Source organism: Choloepus didactylus, chromosome 22 (assembly GCF_015220235.1).
Source record: "Choloepus didactylus isolate mChoDid1 chromosome 22, mChoDid1.pri, whole genome shotgun sequence".
Lineage (NCBI taxonomy): Eukaryota > Metazoa > Chordata > Mammalia > Pilosa > Megalonychidae > Choloepus > Choloepus didactylus.
Window position 1 is genome coordinate 30,833,659 of NC_051328.1, and position 27,483 is coordinate 30,861,141.

A 27,483-nucleotide genomic window follows, 5' to 3' on the forward strand; every position below is an offset into this window, starting at 1 on the left:
ACCCGGAAGATCGGAAAGCAGTGACATGAACAGATATCTGCACGCCAATGTTCATGGCAGCATTATTCACAATTGCCAAGAGATGGAAACAACCCAAATGTCCTTCAGCAGATGAGTGTATAAATAAAATGTGGTATATACACACAATGGAATACTACACGGCAGTAAGAAGGAACGACCTCGTGAAACATATGACAACATGGATGAACCTTGAAGACATAATGCTGAGCGAAATAAGCCAGGCACGGAAAGAGAAATATTATATGCTACCACTAATGTGAACTTTGAAAAATGTAAAACAAATGGTTTATAATGTCGAATGTAGGGGAACTAGCAATAGAGAGCAATTAAGGAAGGGGGAACAATAATCCAAGAAGAACAGATAAGCTATTTAACGTTCTGGGGATGCCCAGGAATGACTATGGTCTGTTAATTTCTGATGGATATAGTAGGAGCAAGTTCACAGAAATGTTGCTATATTATGTAACTTTCTTGGGGTAAAGTAGGAACAGGTTGGAAGTAAAGCAGTTATCTTAGGTTAGTTGTCTTTTTCTTACTCCCTTGTTACGGTCTCTTTGAAATGTTCTTTTATTGTATGTTTTTCTTTCTTTCTTTTTTTTTTTTAAAAAATTTTTTTTCCCATACAGTTGATTTAAAAAGGAAAAAAAGGTTAAAAAAAACAAGGAAAAAACAAGGAAAAAAATATGTAGTGCCCCCTTGAGGAGCCTATGGAGAATGCAGGGGTATTGGCCTACCCCACCTCAATGGTTGCTAACATGACCACAGACATAGGGAACTGGTGGTTTGATGGGTTGAGCCCTCTACCATAGGTTTTACCCTTGGGAAGACGGTTGCTGCAAAGGAGAGGCTAGGCCTCCCTATGGTTGTGCCTAAGAGCCTCCTCCCGAATGCCTCTCTGTTGCTCAGATGTGGCCCTCTCTCTCTGGCTAAGCCAACTTGAAAAGTGAAATCACTGCCCTCCCCCCTACGTGGGATCAGACACCCAGGGGAGTGAATCTCCCTGGCAACGTGGAATATGACTCCTGGGGAGGAATGTAGACCTGGCATCGTGGGACGGAGAACATCTTCTTGACCAAAAGGGGGATGTGAAAGGAAATGAAATAAGCTTCAGTGGCAGAGAGATTCCAAAAGGAGCCGAGAGGTCACTGTGGTGGGCACTCTCATGCACAATTTAGACAACCCTTTTTAGGTTCTAAAGAATTGGGGTAGCTGGTGGTGGATACCTGAAACTATCAAACTACAACCCAGAACCCATGAATCTTGAAGACAATTGTATAAAAATGTAGCTTATGAGGGGTGACAATGGGATTGGGAAAACCATAAGGACCATACTCCACTTTGTCTAGTTTATGGATGGATGAGTAGAAAAATAGGGGAAGGAAACAAACAAACAAACAGACAAAGGTACCCAGTGTTCTTTGTTTACTTCAATTGCTCTTTTTCACTTTAATTATTATTATTATTATTTTTGTGTGTGTGCTAATGAAGGTGTCAGGGATTGATTTAGGTGATGAATGTACAACTATGTAATGGTACTGTGAACAATTGAATGTAAGATTTGTTTTGTATGACTGCGTGGTATGTGAATATATCTCAATAAAATGAAGATTAAAAAAAGGATTATGAATACTGAATCTTAATATAAATAAATATATATATATAATATATATATTTAGTTTCTAAGGTATTAGAATAGCTAGAAGGAAATAACTGACATAGTGGAACTGTAACATATAACATGCTTTGAAATTTGCTCTATAGCTACTTTTAAATTATACTCTGAGAGTTACCACATTTCTGTATTTATGTTATACTTCACAATAAGGAAATAATGGAAATGGTGGAATTGTAACCCATAACATTCTTTTGAAATTTGCTAACTACCAGTTAAATTGTACTTTGAAAGTTATCACTTTTCTGTATATGTTATATTTCACAATAAAAATAATATTTTTAAAAAAAAAGGACAGAAAAAAAATGACAGCTGTCACTCTGGAGGAAATGGGTGAATGTTGCTCTCCCAAATGTATTAGATGATTAAACTTTCAAAAGATAAGATAAATGCACAGAGATGGCAGTAGAAGCTTCAGTCTAAGGTTTGAACTAAGATAAATGAGTAACCCGGCAGCATAAGTTTGTACACTGGTAGTATCTGGTGTTTAAAATTCAGTACATTATGAAAAAAGGAAAGAAAGGAAGGAAGGAAGGAAAAAAGGAAGAAAGAAAGAGATTAAGGGACTTCTTAAAGGAACCACAGTGTAGCAGATTCAAAATTCAGGTTCAAACCCTAACAATCTAACTTTAGAGGTAATTCTTAACTGCATAGTGTGAAGTGGAAAAACGCAGTTAACAAAACTTACCTACACATATCATATGATACCATTTATGTTAAAAATACAAGAATATCAAAGGACATAGTCAAGAAAAGTGAAAGGACAACCCACAAAATGGGAAGAAATACTTGCAAATCTTATATATGACAAGACTCTCATATCCAGAATATATAAAAAATTTACAACTCAACAATAAAAGGACAAACAACCCAATTTAAAAATGGGCAAAGGACTTGAATAGACATTTCTTCAAAGGAGATATACTAATGGCCGATAAATATATGAAAAGATGCTCAATATCATTAGCCCCCAGGGAAATGCAAATCAAAACCATGAGATACCACTTCACACCCACTAGGATAGTTATAATAAAAAAGACAGGAAAAAACAAGTGCTGGTGAGAACATGGAGAAATAAGAGCCCTTGTACATTGTTGGTGGGAATGTAAAATGGAACCACTGCTGTGAAAAACAGGACATTTGGAGATGCTAAGCTAAGAGATGAAGCCCAGAGTTTGTCCCAGAGAAGCTAAGAGAGAAATGCTCAGAGAGAAATGCCCTGGGAGAAAGAAGCAAGGACACAGAGGAGCAGAGAGAGAGTTGCTGAAACACAACCTGGGACCAGCAGATGCCAGCCACGTGCCTTCCCAGCTGACAGAGGTATTCCGGACGCCATTGGCCTTTCTTCAGTGAAGGTATCCTCTTGTTGATGCCTCAGGTTGGACACTTTTATGGCTGTAGAACTGTAACTTTGTAACCTAATAAATGTCCTTTATAACAGCCAATCCATTACTGTATTTGGCATAACAGCAGCTCTAGCAAACCAGAACAGCCTCGTATGCAGTGCAGTGTGTCAAGGCTCCCAAGCCTAACCTTAGTGTGACTGAAGACACACCTAGCTCCCAAGTCCCAGCCACATCTGCCTGGTCTGAGCATGCAGCTGCGTGGCATCAGCCAGAGCAGAGGGGCTGGACTTACACAGCCCAGATGTTACTGGAGGGAAACAGATTTGCCTGCAAGAATCTATTAGGAAATGAATTCAAATCAGGCTGGGAAAGGAAGTCTCCCTGGCTCAGAGCAGCCCTGGGGCATTTTGGAACAGATACATAAACCCCTTTGCCTGGCTCTGAGCTTTGGGGACCCTCAAGTGCACGGCATCCATTTTGGTCTAAATCATAGAATCTTACAGCTGGAGGCCCCTACAGTTTAGGGCCCCCAACCTCTTCCCTGCAGCAGCACAGGGGGGAAGGGATATATGAGCACATCTGGCACATTCCCCTGCTGCTCTAAGTACTGACAGAGCCCTTTCTTATTACACAGACAATCTGGAATGGTTATTTTTTTAACCTTTTATTTTGACTAATTTATTTTAAAAAACCAAAGAATTCTTACAAGTCAGTGACATAAAAAGAAAAAGGAAGGAGCTGTTTTAGAAGAAAACAACTCAAAACACATAACCACCTTGTTTGGATTCTGAGTCTTTGAGGTAATAAGTGAAGTTTCAGAATGAACTGAGTATTAAGTGATATTGATAAATTATTGTTAATGACATTATCACTAACTAGAATACTCTTGTTCATGTATTTTTGTACATGAACTAGACTAGAAGCAGGACCTCATCTGTTAGAGGAAGTACGTATAGCACAGTGGTTAAGACTATGCATTCGACTTGATTATTTACTGTATGATCTTGGGCAACTTACTTAATCTCTCTGTGCTTTTTTAAATCTATAAAATGGAGGAAATATATAACTCACCTCAAGGGCTTGATCTGAAGATTAAATGAGTTAATATTTATAAAGTACTTAGCAAAATGTTTGGCATCTAGTAAATTTGGAAGTTTGTTCAGGAATCTTCCAAATTCTGGTTAGATGTACACCTATCGCCAGGTTGCATTATATTGTTATTTCCCTACAGATCCGAGGGAAAGTCTTTTCATAAGGAAACCCCAAGTGGTGGGACAATAGCCCAACCCAGTTCAGGCAGCCCTGGCGACAGCGCACCGCAAAGGCAGGCAGGGGCGCGCGTGCGCGCGCCGCACATCAGTGGCCAGAAGCCTGGCTTCTGAAGCCAAACTGGGTCCAAATCCTTCTCTACCACCAATGAGACCTGTGACGACGCCGGTCACGCCTAAGCCCTCTGTGCTCCAGTTCACTCCTTTGTAAGGTGAGCTTATAACAGCCCTTACCGCGCAGGTTGGAGAAGAGTAAGTGAGACAACACAACCCTTAGCAGAGCCAACCCTCTCTGCCTGTACTATTCTTAGCTCTGGTGCTTGACTCACTCACCTGTGACTTCGGTCAGCCGAATCCTTTCTGCCCTTTAGGCCTTAATTTTCCCATCCTCAGAAATGGGCATGTTGACTGTTTTTTGCCTCCCGAATAAGAGGAAGAGGAAGGAGAGTTAACATTTACTGGGCACTTATCCTGGGGCCAACAGGGGCTTCCATTATTGCCCAAGATCAAGTAGCCAGAAGCAGGGACAGCTGGGCTCAAATTCAGCGGGGGCTGGATCCAAATTCACTCACAAGCTGATTTCCCTCAAGGGTTCCGTAGGAAAAGCCCTTGGAGAGCTTTCTAGATGTTTCAAAGCCATGCCCTTCGAAACTTGTTTCAAGAGCCCCACAGTGAAACCGTGTGCGGCTGAGTCGCAAGGAGACACTTCCAAAACTGCGCGGGGAGCCGCGATGTTCTTTCCACGAAGCTGATAAAACAGCCACTTACAGCCCTCCTCCTCCCCAACCCTGTCCCCCAGCTGCAGAATCGACGTCCTTCCCCAACTGTGCCCCCTGCCCAGCCCCAAGGGCGCCCCGGGTTGGGAATAACCCGCGCCGAGAGAGGGCGAATCAACGTACCCAGATGCTCGGGCGTCCCCGCCCGACGCGGCGCGGCAGGGAGACAGTTCCAGAAGACGCCTCTCTCCCGCTCTTTCCGCAGCCGGCACTTGGTCTTCACTGGGAGAGTCTGCGGGGGCTGTTTTTAACTCAGATCCCTAAGGCTATTAGGGGGAAAGGGGGTACCAAGACATTGGAGGCGTCTGGGGACCCAAACCTGGAATCGGCAGGAATGCCAGGAAAAAGGGGAGGCGTGGTAAGCAGGGGGTGTTGAGAGGAGCGGTCCTGGGGCTTCAAAAGCACAGACTCGGGCCTTGCCGGCCGGCAGCAAAAGGCTCTTGGGCCGAAGGCGCAGGGGTCCCCACCCTGTGCGCCCCCGTGCCCTGCTCTACCTGCGCGGCCGCCCGCAGCCCGGGGCGCTCCTCGGCGCTGAGCTCCGCGCTGCCAGCCCGGAGCGCGCACAATGAGGCGCTTTCAGACGTGGCTGCCGCCCGGGAGCCGGCGGGCGGGAGCGAAGGAGGGGGGAGGAGCGGGTTGGCCCCGGGCTCCTGCTCCCCTCCCCACCCCAAGACAGAGGGGCCACGCCTCGGGGGAGGGGCGGTTGCCCAAGAGCGGGCGCCGGAGGACCCCGGCTAAAGGGGGAGCACACGTGGATCCGGGGAGAATGGGAGGCACCGCGTTTGGCCAAGGATGCAAAAGGGCTCTGGCAGGGTCGCCTCTCATCCTACTAATTGACCAACAGAGTTGTCCCCCCAATTCCCAGAGGAATGGGGCTCCTGGAAGCACAAAAGATCTTTGTGAAGGAAATCGAATCTTCATCTTGTCCCTCCTCGCCCTCGCTGGCATCCTCGCAACGAAGTGACTCGGAATCCAACCCAGACACTTTGATGCCAAGGAGCACCCACGCCACCTCCCGGCGCAGCAGCTGAACTGGGAGGTGCAGAGACCCTCAGGACTGTCCCCCTCTTCGCGTCCCCTCCCTGCCCTAGACTCCAGCCCAAGGCCCAGGCTTCAGAGCTGGGGCACATAAATACAGGATACGTTTCATAAAGAAAGCAGATTTTTTTTTTTTTTTTTTTTTCCCTACAAAAAGCAGGGCAGAGCCTATACACTTGAAAAAGATCAGAGCATTCCAATGTCTTCAGCCCGCGGTGGGAAGCCCTCTGTCGCTGCTGCTGGCAGTATAAGTGAGTGCAGCCTTTGCAGATGCCGTTTGGCAGGATAAACTGAAATGGGCAACAATGGTCCTAAGCTTTCTGAACTACGAATTCCTTTCTAGGATCTAGCTTCAGAAAATAATTAAACCAGCAACTCAAAGGATTTATACACAAGTTCAGAGAAGTGCCATTTCTGATAGCAAAAAAATTTAGAAACAACACAAATGATGACAAAGATGTGTGCCAGAATGCCACTAGTGATTACTTCTGGGCATGGTCTTACTGACAATTGTTTTTTTCTTTACACATTTTAATTTTAATTTACACATCCCCTCCCCTCACCTCCAGTGAGCATTTAGAATATTCTTGGCTTCAAAGAAACAAAACTCCTTTTAGAAAGCATGAATATGAAGAGAAAGAAAGATGATAGAGAATTGCTTTATTAACCTTAGATAAGGAGACATAGAGGGGTTGTAGGGACCTCACCAACAAAGCAGCAATTTTAGGCCACTTCTCACTTGATTCAGACAGAAACTGGGCCAATCATTTGGCAAAATCAGGGATCTACTGCCACTAAACTATTGAAAATTGTCTCAAACCCTGACAGAGCTATGGGTTCCAGCTCAGTTGGTAAAATCCTGTATACTTCCCACCTTTTTCCTCTTACAACTGCAGTGTGTGATTCAGGTTCAGAAACTACCAACATCTGATCCGTAAATAATTTGACATTCGCCAGACACAGTTGGAATTTTCCAGCCTGTGGCTTCCACAAGCCATGTGGATTCCACCAAAAACTTGTACTTATTTGGGGTTGGACCAGAGGATTTTTGCCAGAGAGCTAACAAAACCAAGGTCTCTGGGCAGTGCCTTGGCAAAGTAAAGCTGCTGGTGAGTAACTCGGAGAAGTGTGGTAACCTCTGCCCTCCCCATCCTCCCCCACCCTCCAACCTCCTTTGCCTTCCCAAATCCATATGCAACCTTCCATTTTGAACATTTTAATTAGAAAGTTACAAAACATTATGGGTTCTTTATACAAAATTTGCACTAAAATAATTTAATAAAATGCAAAGCAATGTGTATGTGTGTATGTGTGCATATATATATATATATATATATATCTTCAGTCATCTTTCCATATCTCTTATCTTTTTGGGATTTAAACCAGAAACCATTTTTCATTTAAATCTTAAGAAAATTTTTGAGGCATATAAACAGCCCTCACTATTAAAAGAGAAGGTGGAGAAGTCAGTGTTAGGGAATTTTTGTGCTTGAATACTTCAAAATAGCTTTGTTTCTCAAACTCTTGTTTTGGTCAGCCTGAAAGAGGTATTTTGGAAATAACTGCGTCTCCCAGGTAAACTGAGGCATGCACTGAGGAGTGTGTTTGTGAGTGGGCAGTGAAGCCTGGATCACAGAGCCAGTGACATGCTCGCAATCATAAAACAGGTCCATTTGTCCTTTGAGCACACTGCACATTTCCACAGGATGAGAGTGGGGCTGAATAATCAGTCTTTGGTGTGCAGCAGAGAACCATTCTAGGGGGCTCTTCTCGAGACACTGAGCCACATGGCTCATCTGGCTGCACTGCTGGTCATTCTGCTCGTAGCCAGGTTGGACTGGGTGCCTGGGCTGGCATCCTCTTTACTCCTTCCCTGCTCCTTGTGCATCCTCCCCAAGGCTGCTCACTCTGATGGGCACCCTGTTCCTCAGTCAAGAGAAATGTAAGTAGCTGGGCTTCCCGCTACCCTCCAAATAAACTCTGTGGTTGTCAGGCAGCAGGAGCCAACGCCAACAACAGCTCCTCTGTCACCGCGTCCTTCTCAGGAAAGGGAGGGCTGCTGAGGAAGAGAAGTGGCGATTTTCCAAGCTGCTGGGTGAGGGCCAGAGAGAAAGAACCTGTTGTTACAATCCTCACTTCCCCCACTGTGGCCGAGGCGATTGTGAATGAAACAGTACTTCTGACTTCAGCTTGCTATTCCAGGGGCACAGACAGAAGGCAAAGGCGGAGCAAAGAGCCAGCCGCAGGAGGGCAGGGATAAGGGGCTGCTCAGCTGGGCTCAGTCACCGGGTGTCTGCTAGACTGAAGGCAGGTGGACGGTCCTACTGTCCTCAAATCGCCCTCCTCAAGCACATGCATGTGCTTGCACTCTCTCTCTCTCACACACACTCTCCAGTTAAAGGCCTCTCAGTCCTGGAAATCAAAGCTCTGAATGGAAAATTTAGATGCCCAGGAGTGGAAAGTGCTAGTGGTTTGCATATTTATCAAGAGAGCCCCAAAAAGAGTAAAAAGTGTTTACAATAGGGGCAAGAAATGCATAGCGTGTTTCTTAGTTCAAGAGAGGAAAAGTCTTTCCTTATCCAGAGATGGGACTCTTTCCAAGACGTCTGAACTGACTGGAGTTTTCTCCTAAAATTTGGGCCTAAAGGGAAAAGGAAAAAAAAAAAAAAAAAAAAGCGAGTAGCCTCTAGGAATCTTCAGACCTTCCCACCAACTAGTCCCTGATGATTTTACAGGTGCTTCAAAGGTATGGAATCTATGTAGAGAAAAATTGCAAAGAATTGTTCTTTGTCTCCGAGGGGGAAAGCACACAAGTCCGCCAGTGTCCACTGGGCTCTTTTCAGAAATGTCATAAGATGGCAGTTCTCAGAAGACAGTGAGGTAGCCAAGGTCCCGCTCGAGTTTCCAGAGATGGTCTCATGACAAGTGCTCCTTGTACCATTCCCCCTGGAGTGTTGCTGTTACAGGAATTGTGGTCACCACTTGGTTTTGAAACACGAATATTTTGATTCTTTCAAACACCCAGAGAAAGATAAGCAGGATACAGACGTACTGGACCCAGGCAAACTTTATCATCTCCCAGAATCCTGGTTGGTAGGTGCAGGCAGTTAAGGAGTCACAAGAAGACATTTCATAAGTAAATGTTAAACTATGATTTAGCTCAGACAGGAAATGGCACAAATATTTCAAATACCCTTAAAAGAAAAGGGATAACAAAAAAATTAAGGCATAAATATGTATGTTTCTGACTTAGAGGAATCACTCAGAAAGAAAATATGAACAGGAAATGAGTTTTTGTGGGTTTTTTTTTTTGTTTGTTTGTTTGTTTTGTTTTTTACCTGTAAGAACAGCAGACAGACACCAAGTCATTTTGTGGCATTTTCCAATCTAAGGCTTCCCACATCTGTTCCTACGTGGGACAACAGAGGAGTCCTTCTTTTCTTTTGGAAACTGAGCTACTGTTTGCTGGCTCTCTAATAGAAAGGATATGAAATGACTTCCACCGGGTATCGGATGACAGCATTAATCACAAAGGGAGCTTCAGCAGCTCTTCCCACCAGCCAGATGGGGTTGGGGTCAGTCAGGACCGTTGTTACTGCAATCAAATCATTAATTGTTAGTCCAAGGATAGCCCCTTTGGCAAAAAATATCAAGGGCCACAAAAATAGTCCTTGACTCTGGGGGACAAATTCTGTACTTCAGAACTCATGACAAAGAGATAATTCAAAACAAAAGAGAAACTGAGTGTGCAAAGCTGCTCACACATTAATTGTTAAAATATTTTTCAAAATACGTTAAAATACTTCTGTCAAAACTTGGAAACAGTCTATTTTCTATAACTGCTGAATGGCTAAGAGAAGGAATACTATACTGCCACTAAAAATAAAACCAATTAAAACCAAGTAGCAGTGTGGGGAAATATTTATATTACAAAGTTAAATAAAAATAATTTGGATTCCAAGGTATCTCTACACAATGAAAATAGTTATATTTTTAAAAAATGTGCACATCGACAAAGACTGGAAGGAATAAAGGAAAAAAAAAGTTGATTTGTAAGCCATTTTAAAATTTTGTTTTCAAATTGGAATAATGTAGTGTATTACATAAAATCAGGAAGAAAAAACTGGAACTGCAGTCACCCATTTGTTGAATGTCTGTCTGGTATCCATGACATCTGGTTGCCAAGTCACACGTTAGATACCTTAAGAGAAAACCGTGGCCCACCCAGCAGTCAAGCGCTAAGGATGGGCCTCTCTGTAAGGGATGGATACACTCTGCCTTCTGTCCAGAACCCTAGATGCTTCTATTGTCCTACTTGGACTGCTAATGTGGGGTGAGTCACTCACATTCCCTTTTTCCATCTGAAAACTATGGAAAGTAATTTCTCTTTAGCTTCTTTTACAGGTGTGCTGTGGGGAACAACTCAATTAGGAAACCCAACAAGACAGAGTTGGGATAAATATGGTAATTAACTGTCACTAAACTGCTGGACCATAGCTGTAGCTGGGGGTAGAGGAGGGTGTGACTATCAGGAGACAAAGGACAAATCCTGGGATGCCCACTGGCCTCCCACCAGTGACGTTTCACTGATTGACAAGGGTTTCAGTTCTGTTCCTCTCCACGGCCCCCACTAACCCGGACAGTCCTGGAGAGCGGCGGCTGAGTGGGCCCCACCCATGACTCACCGTTCCTTTCCTGGTAGGCAGCAACGATGTGGGTAAGGTCGTAGTCGTGGGCAAAGGGGCTGGTCCCGTTGATCACAGACACCTGGCGTATGGCAGGAGCGAGGTGTGAGTGCTGGAGATGCTTCTCTCTACCTACCCTTTTGCCCACCCAGGCTGATCCCAGAGACCACCCTCTTGCTCTTGGTGGCATATTCCAGAATCAATAATCTTTTCTTTATGGATGAATAAACTCTTGCAATAATTTAAGTCCATTTACTTTCAGTCTTTCTTTTTGTGGGAATGGATGCAGGGAGTCAATGTGTACCTTTTACAGATTTTAAAACTGTTCATAAAAAACCCCTCTATTCTAATGGGAGAAATCATTCCTTTAATTTTAAATATAGACCATATTTTCCAACTGCTTTGTCTTTTCTTGCTCTTCTCTGGATACTCTCTAGTTTCTTTATCTCTTTTAAGATGTATAAATGGAAATAGGATAAACCACAAATAAACATATTAAAGCTTTGAACAAGGATATGATTTCCTGCCAATAATATCACATTCCTATTGACATAATCTGATATATAAACTTTTAAATCAATAGTGAAATGTTAAGTTTACATCTTGTAGTTTCTTTTTTTCTTTTTCTTTTTTTAACATGTCTATTATAGCTCAGGGGACTGTGAGTCCTAGTTTATCTGAAACAGTCCTGGTTTAAGCCTGTCATAATTGATAGCACCCTCCTTTCATCTTCAAAAGCAGCCCAGCTGAGATGCTAACTTATATGGCTCCCCCTGTGCTAACATGAAGGTTAGGAATGAGCGATTAGTTGCATGAGCTCTATCATGTTCTCGGTTAAAATCAAGTTCTCGGTTCTATTACTTTCAAGCTTGGGGGCTTTGGGAAAATTAATCAGTTACTGTAAACCCCCATTTCTTCATGTGTAAAATGAGGGTTCATTCTTTCAACAGGTATGTCTGAGTGCTTACAATGTGCCAGGCTTTGCTTTAGGTACTGGGGTGATGGTACACAAGATGTCAGTGCTTATAATGCTAAGGGAGACTGCAAATCAACCAACCAAAAATGTACCTTTAATATGTCCAGTGGCAATAAGAAAAATAAACCTGGGTGAGGGATAGTGGAAGGGCTCTGCTAAGGGGTATCTGAAGAATGAGTGGAAAAATAAGCTATGTGGCAACCTGTCAGAGGGAAGGGCACAGGCAAAAGCCCTGAGGCAGGAGCTGCTTCACAGGTTCAAAGAATCGCAAAAGGCTGGCGTGGCTGGAATGGAGCAAGGTGGAAAGTGGTAGGATAAACGGCTGCAGAGCAGGGAAATGACAACTTTAGGCATCTCATGAGGTTGCTACGATGACCAACTGAGAAGATATGAGTAAACCACTTCAATTAGGGCTAGCACACGTTACATGTTCAATAATTGGTGTCTAATATTATCTTTGAAAGGTTTTACATGAACTGAAAAAAAGGACACTTGGAATATATGCCCGGTGTGTGGTGTATTCATCTGTGTATACCCAAAAACAATAAACAATTTCCTTATTTAATAAAGATGGATTATTTTCTTTCTCTCTTTCTAGATGTAAATCCAGGTTTCTCTGTCCCCATATTTTGAAAGAATTCACAGCCAGATTTCCTCAAAGTTCTGTTCTGTGCCACCCACAAAAATGCTATTCCCAATGTAAGTTTTTCCCTCTTCAAAGAACTTAAACAGTAAAGTATGGAATTCAAACAGTAAAGTTTGGAAACAGAGGAGCTGGACAACAGGAAGCATCCTTACATTATATCGGACGTCCAGGCCACGGTGGCTTAGGGGCTGCTTCTGCTGTAGCCTCAGGTCTCCATTCACATACAACTGGGACCCCGGAACAGCAAAGGAGGACTGGAGAAATGCCATGCTCTGCATCACGAATGTCGACATCCTCTGAAATCATTCGGAGAGTCAATACTAACTGTGGTCCCATCCGAAGGGCAGGGAGCTCTAGGAGTCACCCGTCTGAAGCTGAAGCCCAGTGGTCCCTCAGTCACCTGGGTTAGCCACGCGGGAAGCACTCTGCTCAGAACCCTCTGAGCTATCAATAGCAATGTGGATTAATACGACACCAGTGAGAAATGTTCAATTTGCCTAAGTTAAAACCCAAACTGCTCTTCAGAAAGAGAGCTTCCTACAGTGTGGGTCCACCTGGCATTTAGGAGAGCTCTGTTCTATTCAAGGACAAGAAGGAGACGATGGGCCTCCCTAAGGAATTGACTCACGTGTAATTGGTAGGAGAAAGTCAAGAGGAGCTGCACGCCGAGAACATGCTCCGTGGACTGCAGGGGAAGCTCCAGTTTAAAATGTAACACATCCATTTTCCCGTCCTGGTTCCTGTCTTCTTCTCTAGTCTAGGAAACCCAAAGATGGCCAATGACCCTGGTCCTTAATAAGTTGAGGAAGAATCCACATCACTGCTGTACATACACAATAGGCATTAACTCCCTCACGAAAGAAAAAGAAAAAAAAAACAGTTGTGGGTGATCAGTATTGGAGAATGAGACACACATTGTACATGGTCCCTGAACTTCCTGCTTGTGCTTCTCAAATGTTCAAGGGTCGAACTGAAAGAGAACTTGAAGTGGCAATTACAAGAGCAATAAACATCTGCATGGTATTTTTCAGTAGTCTCTTTCAGTAGTCTCATTTGATTTTTTCGTTTTGTTTTGTTTTGTTGCAGATACTTTCTTTCTTTCTTTCTTTCTTTTTTAAATAAAGCTGCCCGAGTTTGATGGAAAATTTAAACAGTACATCAGAATTATTTTCTACTTCTCTAGACGTCAACTTAGCAAAATAAAAAAAAAAATCTATTAAATGCTTTACCCTAACCACTATGCATTCCCTACCCCCCCCCAAAAAAATCAACAGAAAACCATGAAGCTCTATTTATTTATTTATTTTATTTTAATCACAAAAACCCCAAATGTCTTTGCTTTAAACTGTTGATGTTGGACCTGATATGAGGACTTTAAAGCCTAGCGTACCTCTTGGCACCAATGAATAAAATAAAAAAAGCTAAGTAAAATCAGCAAGGCATTAAAACTACACTGATTCTTTATAAATTATGGACATGAAAGTAAGGAAAACAGACAAGAGATCTGTGGAAGGAAAAAGACAAATTGCATCTCACAAATCATATGCAAGGAGTTTAAAAATATGGTACCTAGTCTCACCATCCATAGTCTTGCCTCACAGTCATCCTCAAATTACTAGCAGGAAGGGACAGTTATTGAAATGTGATCACTGCTGATGTGGTTCCTTAGGGTTTTCTTTCAAGCTGCTGATCCCTCTCTGCAAGTCTTGACACTGATGGCACTTCTGATGTTTGCACATGTGTGAACAATGAAAATTATGCCTCCTGGCCAAAAGTTATTTAAGATACCATAAACTGGAAGACACACCAATTTTAGAGATGTGCAAAAAAAATAGGCGATGTGTGTGCATTCCATATAGCCTTCAACCCTCATATTTTCTGGGTTCACAGATGCCTTAAAGAGACAAGTAAGGCTCATTGAGGGAAGAAGTCACTCTGTGGATGTTTTTCTTCTATTATAAAAAAATAATAAGAAAAACTAGACTTCTAAAGCATTAAAAACTTAGAGACTTTAGAAACACCCTCCAGGGTAAGTTGACCAAAGCAGAAGCAAAGCCTTTTCTGACTTTTGAGACATTTTCCCAAATTAGCAACTGCAAAGCCACCTCCCAGCATTTGGCCAAACCTTGATTTAAAACCACTGTTTCTGTGGCTTCTGGGCAGCCAGTTTCCTGGATTTTATGTTCAGAGTTAGAAAATAAAAGTATTTTGTTGCAATAAGGATTAAGAGCATAAAGTACAGAATAAGAAAGAATTGAGTTCCAGTCCAGACTCTGTTCACTTGAGAGCTTGGGCAAATTATGTCATCTCTCTGAAGCTGTTTCTTTATCTAAGGGGATATACCGTCTATCTCACAAGGTAATCGTGAGGACTAAGGAGATAATGTATGTAAAAAATTAATAGCTAACACTAAGTTATTATTACAGGCTAAATACTATGCAAAGGGCTTCTAATGAATTATCTAATCATAAAGAATTCATCATATACCTGTTGCATAGTAAATGCTCAAAATTGACAGTAATTTTTATTACTGGCTTATAAGAATATGGCAGGCTATCACCAACCTGCTTTAAAAGTTATGTTTTGTTTTTTTGTTTATACATGGTCACTTTCCGAATTTTTTACAGTAGTATTAAAATTTTTAAAACCTGAATATGACATATTCCCAGGGTATAAAATACACAAAGAAAATGTTTCCCTCCCACCCTAACCCCAGTCAACTATTTCTTGCTCAGGAGCAATCAATGTTGTTAGTTTTTTCTTAACTCTTTCAGAGATATTTGATGCAAAAAACAAATTTGTGTGTGTGTGTGTGTGCATTTATCCTTTTAACATATATGGACAAATAGTCCTCCAAAAAGATTGTTTCAATATACACTCCCATCAGCAAAATACAGGAATATTTGCTTGCTTCCTTATATCTGTGCCCAGCATTTGATCAAACTTTAATATTTACCAATTTGATAAAAAAATTTCAATGTATTCTTTTTTTATAATTAACTTATTTGAATTGTGGTAAAATATACACAACATAATCATTTTAATCATTTTAACCATTTTAAGTGGACAATTCTTTGACAGTAAGTACATTGACAATACTGTGTAACTTTCACCACTATTTCCAGACTGTTTTCATCATCTCAAACCAAAACTTTTATTTATTTAGGAACAACTTCCCATACCCTCCACTCCCCACCCCTGGTAACCACTGTTCTGCTTTCTGTCTCTAAGATTTTGCTTAGTCTAAGTATTTCATATAAGAGAAATCATACAATATTTGTCCTTTTGTGTCTGGCTTATCTCAGTTGACATGATGTCTTTGAGGTTATCCATGTTGTAGCATGTACCAGCACTTCACTTCTTTTTACAGCTCAATAATATTCCATTGTATGGCCATGCCCCATTTTGTTTGTCCAGTCATCTGTTGATAGATATTTTAGTTGCTTCCACTTTTTGGCTATTGAGAATAATGCTGAGATGAACATTGGGGTACAAATACCTGTCCAAGTCCCTACTTTCAATTCTTTTGGGTATATAGATAGGAATTGCCTACGTTTAACTTTCTGAGGAACCATCAAACTGCTTTCCACACTGGCTGCACCATTTTACATTTCTACCAAGAACGTACAAGAGTTCTTATTTCTCTACATCCATGCCAGCAATTGTTATTTTCAGTTTTTTAAATAATAGCCACTCTAGTGTCTAGTGGTTGTGAAGTGATATCTCATTGCAGCTTTAATTTGCATTTCTCTAATGGCTAATGATGTTGACTATCTTTTCATATACTTTCATATACTTATTGGCTATTTGTATATCTCCTTTGGAGAAATGTCTATTCAAATTCTTGGCCCATTTTAAAATTGGGTTGTTTGCCTTTTTGTCATTGAGTTTATATATTTTGGATATTAAATCCTTATCGAATCTATGGTTTCCAAATATTTTCTCGCATTCTGTAGGCTGTCTTTTCACTTTCTTGAAAATGTCCTCTAGGGCAAAAAAGGTTTTAATTTTGATGAAGTCCACTTTATCTTTTCTTTTGTTGCTTGTGCTTTAAGTGTAAAATCTAAATATCGATTGCAATTATTTTATTACTGCCCTTTTTTGTATTTAGTTACTTTTTTGTACTGTACCATTTTGATTCTCTTCTTCTTTCCTTTTCTCTATATTCCTTAGTTTTAGTGGTTACCACTGTAATTATAATTAACATCTTAAACTAACAGCAATCTAGTCTGACTAGTACCAACCCAGTTTTGGTAGTTTACAAACTCTGTACTCCAATATATCTCCTTCCCTCCTCCTTTATATTGTTATTGTCTCAGCTTACATCTTTATACATTGAATGCCCATTAACATATATTTAAAGTGTTATTTGACACATTTGCCTATTAAGTTATGTGGGGAGAGGAAGAAAACAGCTAAAAAAGTACACCAATACAAGATTCTACATTTACTTATGCAATTACATGTACCAATGTTCTTTACTTCTTCTTATGGCTTCAAATTACTTTCTAGTGTCCTTTGATTTCAGCCTGAAGGACTCCCTTTAGCGTTTCTTGTAGGGCAGGTCTTTTAGTAATGAACTCTTCGGCTTTTGTTTATCCGTAAATGTCTTAATTTTTCTTTCATTTTTGAAAGATAATTTTGCCAGAGATAGAATTCTTGGTTGACAGTCTTGTTTTCTTCTATAAGGACTTTAAATATATCATCCACTGTCTTCTGGCCCCTATTGTTTCTGATGAGAAAATCCACTGTTAATCTTATCAGGGATTGCTTGTATGTGGCAAAATGCTTCTCTCTTGCTGTTTTCAAAATCTTCTCATTGTTTTTGTATTTTTACAATTTTGCTATAATATGTGTCTTGGTGGAGACCTCTTAAAGTCTGTACTGCTTGGAGTTTGTTGAGCTTCCTGGATGTGTATATTCACGTCTTTTATCAGATCTGTGAAGTTTTCAGCCATTATTTCTTTAAATGCTTTTTCTGCCCCTTTCTCTTTCTCTTGTACTTCTGGGACTCCAATGATGCATATGTTGCTACGCTTGATGGTGTCCTACAGGTCCCTTAGACTCTTCGGTTTTCTTCATTCTTTTTTCTTTCTGCTCTTTACACTGGATAATTTCACATATCTTGTGTTCAAGTGTGCTGACCTTTTCTTCTGCCTGTTCAAATCTGCTGTTGAATCCTTCTAATGAGTTTTTCATTTCAATTATAGCAACTCCAAAATTTCTGTTTGGTTCCATTTTATAATTTTCATCTCTTTGTTTTGTTCAGACAATGTTCTAATTTACCTTTGTTCTTTGTATATGGATTCTTTTAGCTTACTGAACATATTTAAGACTAGTTGATTTAAAGTCTTTGACTAACAGTTTCAGTGTATGAGCTTTCTCAAGGATGGTTTCTGGTAAATTCCTTTCTCTCTCTCTCTTTTTTTTCCCCTGTGAATGGGTCATACTTTCCTATTTCTTTGTGTGTTTTGTTAAGTTTTTGTTGATAACTGGACATTCTGCATATAATAGTGTCATAACTCTGGAAATCTAGTTCTTCCAGTCCTCTGGGATTGTTAGGTTTTGTTGCTTTTTTGGGGAGCTGGAGCCATCACTTTGTGATTTTTCTAAACTATTTTTGCTCCCAATCAGGGAATGGAAAGAAACAAAGGAAAAAGAAAAAAGAAAAAGAAAAAGAAAAAAAAAGATAGGCACTGCCTCTTTAAGAACTCCTCTGCTGCTTTTGCCTAAGGGAATTTGGAACACTGGCTGCCCTCAGAGCCCCAGCTATCAGAAGTAACTGATCAAAAGTAGGGATCAGCAGTCAGACCACAAACCCTTGGCTTTTGGAGGTCCTTAGAGCCCTTCCTGGCATCAGCAAGCTGTACCCAGAGCCCAAGCTACAGTTCTCACTGCTGCCCGACACACAGCTGAGGGAAGGTAGCCACTGCATGGAGGGTGAAATTCACTGAGATTTACTGTAATTTATCAGTTTCTTCCTCCAGCTCTTCCCTGGATGCTGCACAGTGTTCCACTAGATACCAGAGTTTCAAAATAACTGATTCAGTTTCTGCCAGTTCAACAGTTGTTTTGGTGGAGGAACTGATTCCTGGAGCTGCCTTCTCTGCCATCTTCCCACAATCCTCCACCTCAATGTTTGCTTAATTTGCATTTCTCCAATTGTGAGATTTCAGTTTAGAAGCTATGTGTGTTTTCTGTAAATGGTCTGTATCTTTTGCCCATTTTTCTATTAGGTAGTTGGTCTTTTACTTAGTGATCTGTAGGAACTTTATATAAGGAACATTGGCCCTTTGTGAGAAATACAAATGGTGAAAATTTTTTCCTAGTATGTCATTTTATTTGTTGACTTTGCTTATGGTTTTTACCAGGTCAATACTTTTCAAAATTATTTATATGATTGTATTTATCAAAAACTTTTTTTATGGCTTCTAGATTTTAAGTCATATTTTAAATGGCCTTCCCTCTCCAAGATAGAAAAGCTTTCACTCATCATGTTTCAATACTTTATGATTTCACTTTTTAAATTTAATTTGATCCATCTGGACTTTATTTCAGTGTACAGTTTGAGGACAGGCCCCACCTTTATTTTTTCCAGAGGGTTTCCCAGTTGTCCCAACACCATTTTATTGTCTAAGCCAAACTTTCCCCATTGATGTAAAATGCCACCTTTATCATACTTGGGTTCCCATTTTCATACTTTTTATATAAGTCTCCAACCCACACTGCTTTAGTTATTATGGCTCATTCTGGTTTGCTAATGCTGCTGGAATACAAAATATCAGAGATGGATTGCTTTTATAAAGGGGGTTTATTTGGTTACATAGTTATAGTCTTAAGATCATAAAGTATTCATATAGTCTTAAGACCATAAAGCATCAACACAGGGTACCTTCACTGAAGGATGGCCAATGTCATCCAAAAACCTGTTAGCTGGGAAGGCACATGGCTGGCGTCTGCTCTGGAGTTCTGGTTTCAAAACAGCTTTCTTCCAGGACATTCCTCTCTAGGCTGCAGCTTCTCTTCAAAATGTCATTCTTAGTTGCTCTTCAGGCGTTTGTCCTTTCTTAGCTTCTCCGGAGCAAAAGTCTGCTTTCAAAGGCCATCTCCAAAATGTTGCTCTGTAAGCTACGGCTCCTCTCTCAGCTCCTGTGCATTCTTCATGTCCCTCTTGGCTGTAGCAAGCTTGCTTCTTCTGTCTGAGCTTATATAGTGCCCCAATCAACTAATCAAGCCCAAACTGAATGGGCAGGGCCACACCTCCATGGAAATTATCCAATCAAAGTTATCACCTACAGTTGGGTAGATCGCATCTCCATGGAAACTCTCAATCAAAGAATTACAATCTAATCAATACTAATACGTCTGCCCACACAAGAGTTCATCAAAGATAATGGTATTTTGGGGGACATAAGACATTCAAACTGGCATATGGCTTTATGACATAGTTTAATATCTGGCAGAGTGAGTCTCCTTGTATTTCTCTTCTTTTTCTCCTAGAATTTTCTGGCTACTTTTACTTTTTCCTGTCTGTTTCTTCCCCTCAAAAAAACTCTGTTGTGTTTTATTGGGAATGCATTAAAACTATAGATTAGCTTAGGGAGAAGAGATATCTTTATGATGATGAGTTTTCCTCTCAAAGAACATGGCATGAATTATCATTTGTTCTCACCTTTTTTGTTTCTTTCAGCAGTCTTTTAAAGTCTTATTCATATATATCTGCACATTTCTTGTTAGGTTTACTCCTATTATCTTTTGGGTAGTCATCAAGGTTGTTTCTTGCATCATATCTTCTAACTTTTTTTTTTTTTTCTGGTATCAACTGATTTTAAACTATTCCCACACCAAGAGCTCAAACAAGAAGTCAGCAAAACATTTACTAAGAAGGACTATAGATATGAGGTCATCAAGTTCTTATAGGCACTGGCCTAGAAAGAAGAAGAAGAAAAAAAAAAAAAGACCAAGAAAAAGAAGTTTGGGTTTTATGTTTTACCAACAGTGTAAAATTATCCAGTATGAAAATTAATGATTAGGGGTATCATAAAAATAACAGGTAGTATTGGTTCTAGATTTAAAATTGTAATGCTTTAAGTTTTCACAATTATCTTAGAATCAAATAACCAGAAGAGTATGAAAGTGAGGAATATACAAATGGAAAGAAGAAGACTTCCACCAAAGTTTAGAAGATAGGGATTGCTAATCTAAAGTAAAGCTAGCAAGTTAATTTTTTGTTTGTTTCCCTTTTGGAAAGGAAATACATGTGGAACATAAGAAGTAATGGATATGCAGTGAAATGTAAGTTTACCTCTACACTGACCCCTTATCCATAGTCACCCTTCCCCAGAGGCATTATAATTTCAAGTAAGAATAAAAATGGGCAATATGTCATGATTAGTGAGGAGTTATTGAAAGAAATTTGTCTTCCTACTCCATTCCCATTTTAAAAATCACTTTAAAAGAGCTGATCAATTTAATATCACTTAAGGAATCAGAGTTCAACAATATTTGTTCTTTTATTGTATGTTTTTCTTTTGTTTTTTTTTTTTAATTTTTTTTCCCATACAGTTGATTTAAAAAGGAAAAGAAAGTTAAAAAAAAAAAAAAAAAAAAAAAAAAAAAGGAAAAAAATATGTAGTGCCCCCTTGAGGAGCCTGTGGAGAATGCAGGGGTATTGGCCTACCCCACCTCAATGGTTGCTAACATGACCACAGACATAGGGGACTGGTGGTTTGATGGATGTACAACTATGTAATGGTACTGTGAACAATCGAATGTACGATTTGTTTTGTATGACTGCGTGGTATGTGAATATATCTCAATAAAATGAAGATTAAACAAAAAACAAAAAACAACAACAACAACAACAACAAACAAACAGCAGACTTCCACCCCCCTCCCCAAAGGCAAATACTTTTATCTCATTTGTCTGATTATTTAGAAATGTATCTCTATGTCTCTAAATAATGTTTGTCTTGGCATTTCTCAGTTTTGGGCATTTTCTATTGACTTCCTCCAGTGAAAAGTTAGCTTCCCCTGCTCACTCCCACCAGCCCCACCACACTCATGGATTCCTCCTATCCTCCCAATAGAGTTAAACTGTCATTTTGGTTAGTCAGTATTCAGTGTTCACATACTTATGGCTACATAAAACCCTATTCACAATTCTGATTACTATACCTTTCCATACTTTTTACTTCCCTGGAGTTAACACTTTTTTTTTAGTTTTCCATGTACTTTTCACAATTACAATAAACAGCTTGTACTCCAATTCCTCACAATTTGACATTCAAGGTGTAAGATTTATAGATTTATTCAAAATCCTGCTCTTGCAGGATTGTCTTTAATAGTGAAAGACTGGAAGCAAATCAAATATCCATCCACAGGGAACTGGCTAAAAGCATTATAGCTCCTCCATATCATGAAATGCTTTGCAAACTTTAAAAAGAATAAGGTTGATCAGCAAATATTGATACATGTGCCTGAGCCTTTTCTCTCCTTATATATATTTGTAATTCTTTAATATTTTACAATGAGCATACATTTTTGTAATCAGAAAAAAAAATGAAGGGAAATTTTAAAAGTAATCAGAAAAAAAGTTATCAAAACCATACTTTGTTTAGTTGTTCAAATGATCAGATTAAAAAAAATCATATTATTGAGTTGATGGAAGAAAGTCTGATTTTTTTCCCAGCGAAGTAAAATAAGTACAGCGCAGACCACCATCTCGAGGTGCTAAAGAGATTCGGCTTTGGAAGAAGGAAACCTAAGTTTCACACTTACGAAGGAAAACGTTCTCAGAAAATGCGTGGAAAGGGGTGACTGTAAAGGAAGCATTCACTTATCCTGAACCAAAATCTAAATTATAGGCAATAAAATCCTTGTATTTCATCCTAGACAGGTGCAGGACAGAGCAGCATCTAAGAAGACAAGCCCAGGGAGACGTGACCCCGCCAGCGGCACATTCTGGAGTCAATCAGCGCCTCGGCTTCCACGTGTTAAGTCAGCATAAAACTGCTGGCCCTTTCCGCTCCTAGGGTGTCGTGATGCTAGGCCTACATGGCTCACAGAAACATTTTCAGGACCATCCCATCAGGCTAGTTCCACGGAAATAAAGAGCCAGGGACAGGCTGTTTCCCTGACAGCAGTGGCTAACTTGGGATCGGCGATCTCTTTGGAAAAGCTGAATGAAACAACACATCTCCTCCGCAAGAAAGTAAACATATGCTTTAGCCCACCAACCTGTGTACACAAGTGCCGTGGGTTCGCGACCCCTTAGGACCACTGATGGGCTCCCCCGAGGGCGGGGTTCGCTCACCCTCCTCCGCCCTCATTCCCAACCACGCACCGAAACAAGCGGGACGCGCAGGTGATCCCCCTGCAGCCGGTTGAAGGCAGGGAACGTGCTCCAGGCGAGGAACCCGCCGTGCTCGGGTCCCAGTAAGGCCACCAGCAGCACCTGGTGCTGGAAGCGCACGGTCGGCTGCTCCTCGTAGCTGCTGCGCTTTAGCCAAAACCCTGAGGAAGAAGAGACGGTGGTCAGGGCGGCCGGCCAGGGCGGAGCGGGCCGCGGGGAGTTGTGTCGCGCACCAGCCGGGGGCAGACTCACCGTGGCTCCGGAAGGCCACCAGCAGCGGCGGGATGTACGTGAGCACTGCGGCCAGTAGCAGGAACAGGGCGGCCTTGGAGCAGAGCCCCGCGCGGTACCGGCGCTCGGCGGGGTGAGAAAAAAGCTCGTAGAGCGCCATGAACGCCGCGTGCAGCCGGGCCGCGTTCTGGGACTCCTCGGCAAGTAGAGAGAGCCGAGCAAGTTTGGCTTCGCGCGGTTGCCATAGCCTTGGCCTCCATGGCAACAGACAGCGCTAGAGGAGCCAATAGCAAAGTCGCAGGACTGTGTTAGGGGTGGGACTAACGGGGGGTGGGGACCATTGGTAGATGGTCGACTTTATTTTACGCTTTGCGTGCGTTTCTCCGAAAGCCGAGTAGAAACTGTATGTTGTATCAAAATCGTAGCCACCGTCTGTATTAACGTTGATGTAAAATAGGATTTTTACAAATGCTAACAAAGTCAATACCTGCTTATGAATCATGTATTAACTCCCAGTGTGGTTCATACTTAAGTCCAAACAGGCACAGCACACACTAATTGGAGGAAAACACTCAGGACATAAAGGTGGCCGCGATCCTGGACCTGGTCTTGGGCTAAAGATCAAAGCCAGGTTCCTTTGCCTCCAACTTTTCTGTTGCTTCCTCTGTACTTTGTAGCCAGGACAGACGCAGAAACAGAACACAAATCCCTCTGCTCTTCGAGAGAAGAAGTGTAATTACTACATAATGTTGTCTGATATACTTTATCTCATCGCGAATATAGGTGCAATCCTGGCTAGCAGTTTTAGGAGAAGCTGTGGCTCTTCCCTAAAATAGCATTGGCTTACCCCTTACTGGAATGCTCCCCCCACCCCCAAAGTAGTATTTTGAACATAGCAGAAGGATTTTTACCATGCGTCACACGCGAGATCTTCATCAAAAGGCCCTGAAAGACCACATTGCAGGGTCAAGAGATATTGTGAGTTTTGTAGAGAGTGGAGTCCAGTAGCTGATGCCCCTAATTTGAAGGCAACCTAGAAGTAGCTTCTGGATGAACAATTGAGATTCAAAATAGCACGGATAGATAGAGGTCAAGAGCTGCCCATTCAGGAAAACTATCCCAGGGTCCTTACCAGGGTCCAAGATGACATTGTCATCAACCATAAAATATGATTTTGACATATCATTCACTCCAGTAGTCTTCTTTCTTTCTTCTGGGTGGCAACATCACTCTTAACTTCAGCAATTTTTGTGCTCAAATCTATGGTTTGATTCTGAAAAACTGTATTGTGTCTATGCTTTATGTGAATGATTTTCATTTATTCAAATAGCTTTAAGGGTTTTCTAGAACAGATGGCTAGAAGTTGCCTCCTGAGGATGGCCCTACTCTGAGGAGAGGCATGCCTACGAAGGAAACACATACTGTAGCTAGTGTCAGCTTAGTCACCACTGAAACAGAAGGAGGTGACCACTAAGAATTTAGGTGTGCTGAGGGCTTCAGCCTCTGTGAGATGCATGAACTTTACAAAAGTATTTAGTAATGGGAAAAGACACCAAGGTAAGGAGAAAACGTAAGGAGAGAAGACAGAAAGACACTGCACATCAATGAAACCATCAAGAAACATGATTATGAGTTGGTGAGTGGTGGGTAGCTCTTTTCCCCAAGCAATGAACTAAGTTCGCATGTGCAAGGTGGTATATACATGCTGGGACTAGAACATAATGACCAACCCTGTAAAGGGAAGTGTTTTAGTTTGCTAATGCTGCCAGAATGCAAAACACCAGAGATGGATCAGCTTTTATAAAAGGGGTTTATTTGGTTACACAGTTACAGTCTTAAGGCCATAAAGTGTCCAAGGTAAACATCAGCAATCGAGTACCTTCACTGGAGGACGGCCAGTGGTGTCCAGAAAACCTCTGTTAGCTGGCAAGGCACGTGGCTGGCGTCTGCTCCAAAGTTCTGGTTTCAAAATGGCTTTCTCCCAAGACATTCCTCTCTACGCTGCAGTTCCTCAAAAATGTCACTCTTAGTTGCACTTGGGATATTTGTCCTTTCTCAGCTTCTCTGGAGCAAGAGTCTGCTTTCAACAGCCATCTTCAAACTGTCTCTCATCTGCAGCTCCTGTGCTTTCTTCAAAGTGTCCCTCTTGGCTGTAGCTCCTCTTCAAAACGTCACTCACAGCTGCACTGAGTTCTCTCTGCCCCTCAGCTCATTTATATGGCCCCAGTGATTGAATTTAGAGCCACCCTGAATGGGTGGGGTTACACCTCCATGGAAATTATCCCATCAGAGTCATCACCCACAGTTGGGAGGGGTGCATCTCCATGGAAACACTCAAAGAATTCCAATTTAATCAGCACTAAAATGTCTGCCCCACAAGATTGCATCAAAGAATATGCCTTTTTCTGGGGGACGTAATACATTCAAACCAGCACAGGAAGCAAGAGTTTGTGTCCAATTTCTAACTTCTTGGCTGATTCACATGTTATGAGATAGTGAACAACCATCTTCACTCCTCAGGGTTTAACTCTGTCCTTAAAATAGATATTTTTCCCCTCTATCTTCAGTCACCTTCTAGCTGATCTCATCTAGTTCCATAGCTTTAAATACCTGTCTCCTGAATTTGAGACTCAGAAATCCATTCACCTATTCTACATCTTCACTTGGATTTGTCTCTTGGATGTGTTTCTTAGACATCTTCTGCTTAATATATCCAAAACCAAACTCTTGATCCCATTTCACCAAAACTGGCTCCCCCCTATTTCAGCAAATGGCAATTGCATCCTTCCAACAACATTGATTTTGATTTCTCTCCCACACCACATCCAATCTGATAAAAGAAATACTTTTCATCCAATTTAGGATCTCACAGCTTTACTAAGCAATTTTTGAATTGGGCAGCATTCTGGTTTGCTAATGCTGCCAGAATGCAAAATACCAGAAATGAATTGGCTTTTATAAAAGGAGTTTATCTGGTTACAAAGTTACAGTCTTAAGGCCATAAAAGTATCCAAACTAAGGCATCAGCAGTAGGGTACCTTCGCAGAAGAATGACCAATGGCATCTAGAACACCTCTGTTGTCTGGGAAAGCATGTGGCTGGCATCTTCTTCCTTTGATCCCAGGTTGTGCTTCAAACTGGCATTCTCCAAAATGTCTCTCTTAGTTGCAGCTCACATCTGGGGTCTCCAACTCCAAGCATGTCTAAGCATCAGCATCAGCAAACATCTGGGCCTGTGTGGCTCTCTTTTAAAGTACTCTAGTGATTAAATCAAGATCCACGTTGAATGGGGGGGCCACACCTCCATGGAAATAATCTAATCAAAGGTGTTACCCACCGTTGGGTGGGTCACATTGGCCTCTGCCCAGCACAGGGTCCTCAGCATGGCCTCGAGGTGCTGTGTGGTGTGGTCCTCTGCGTGGATCATGGAAACAACCTAATCCAAAGATTCCAACCTAATCAACACTAGTATTATCTGCCCTCACAAGACTGCATTAAAGAACATGGCATTTTGGGGGACATAACACATCCAAACCAGCACAGGCAGCATCCCATTCAGAAAGTTGAAGGAAATGCCACCGAAGGGGTGGAAAGGGGCAGCTAATATAGGGTGAAAGCTGAAACAAGTGAGTTAATGTTGTGATTGGCTGATATTAAGTTTCCATTTTACATAGAAGGGTCTTACAGAGTGGGGAGCACATATACATTGATTAGTATGGTATGCTTGTCCATTCTGATAAACTCTCTCTACTGGACCAAAGCAACCCTGTAGGGTGTATTCCGTTTTCTCAGAATTGTTTTTGTTCTCTGGAAAAGACTTCTTGGAAAGGGGTCTTCTCTTGGCAATGCCCAATGCAGGTGGCCATTTTATTTCACTTAAATCTATCAGCAATTTTTGTCAGCTCTACCTTCAAAATATATTCAGAATATAATTACTTCCCACCACCTCCACACATACCATCTTGGTCTAACCCAACATCATCATTCACCTGGATTATCACAACAGCCCCTTAACTGGTCCCCTGACTTCCACCCTCACCTCCCCTATAGTTTTCTGTCTACACATAAGGTAGCCTGATCATTTAAAAAGGAAAGTCAAATCATGTTACCCCTCTGCTTGAGTCCTACACTAACTTCCTATCTCATTATGAATAAAATTCAAAGTTCTTTCCATGGCATATGAGGCTCAATACAGTTTTGTTCTAAATCTCTCTGATCTCAGCTCCTAGAACTCTCCTCTTTGTTCCCTCAGCTCCAGACACACCAGTTCCTTCTTGCTTCCAGAATATGCTACCACTATATCCATATAGCATTTCATCCCGCCATCACTGTCTAGGCACCTACCCTGCTTTATTTTTCTAAACAGCACCTATCATTATATGACGTATTTATTTATTGTCTTGTCCCATTAGAATTTTAGTAAACTCTATGAGAACAGGGATGCTATGTGTTTTGTTAACTGCTCTTTCT

At 41.4% G+C, this 27,483-nt stretch overlaps 2 protein-coding genes across 4 annotated transcripts in view; both read right to left on the bottom strand.

The window, feature by feature from the left end:
* LOC119518751 (carbohydrate sulfotransferase 6) overlaps nucleotides 1-5,632 on the bottom strand; it is a 38,775-nt gene extending 33,143 nt beyond the window's left edge. For all 3 annotated transcript variants that reach the window (XM_037816093.1, XM_037816094.1, XM_037816092.1), the window contains exon 1: nucleotides 5,207-5,632. The gene's annotated coding sequence lies outside the window, so the exon portion shown is untranslated. The remainder of the gene's footprint in view (nucleotides 1-5,206) is intronic.
* Nucleotides 5,633-6,764: 1,132 nt separating this feature from the next.
* On the bottom strand, nucleotides 6,765-23,262 carry TMEM231 (transmembrane protein 231). Its single transcript, XM_037816317.1, has 7 exons — nucleotides 23,035-23,262; nucleotides 22,774-22,943; nucleotides 13,057-13,185; nucleotides 12,581-12,724; nucleotides 10,807-10,888; nucleotides 9,611-9,716; nucleotides 6,765-9,218 (listed from the first exon to the last, which is right to left on the bottom strand). Exons 1-7 carry the CDS (start codon nucleotides 23,171-23,173, stop codon nucleotides 9,038-9,040), a joined length of 951 nt encoding a protein of 316 aa, XP_037672245.1. The 5' UTR covers nucleotides 23,174-23,262; the 3' UTR covers nucleotides 6,765-9,037.
* Between the last annotated feature and the right edge of the window lie 4,221 nt (nucleotides 23,263-27,483).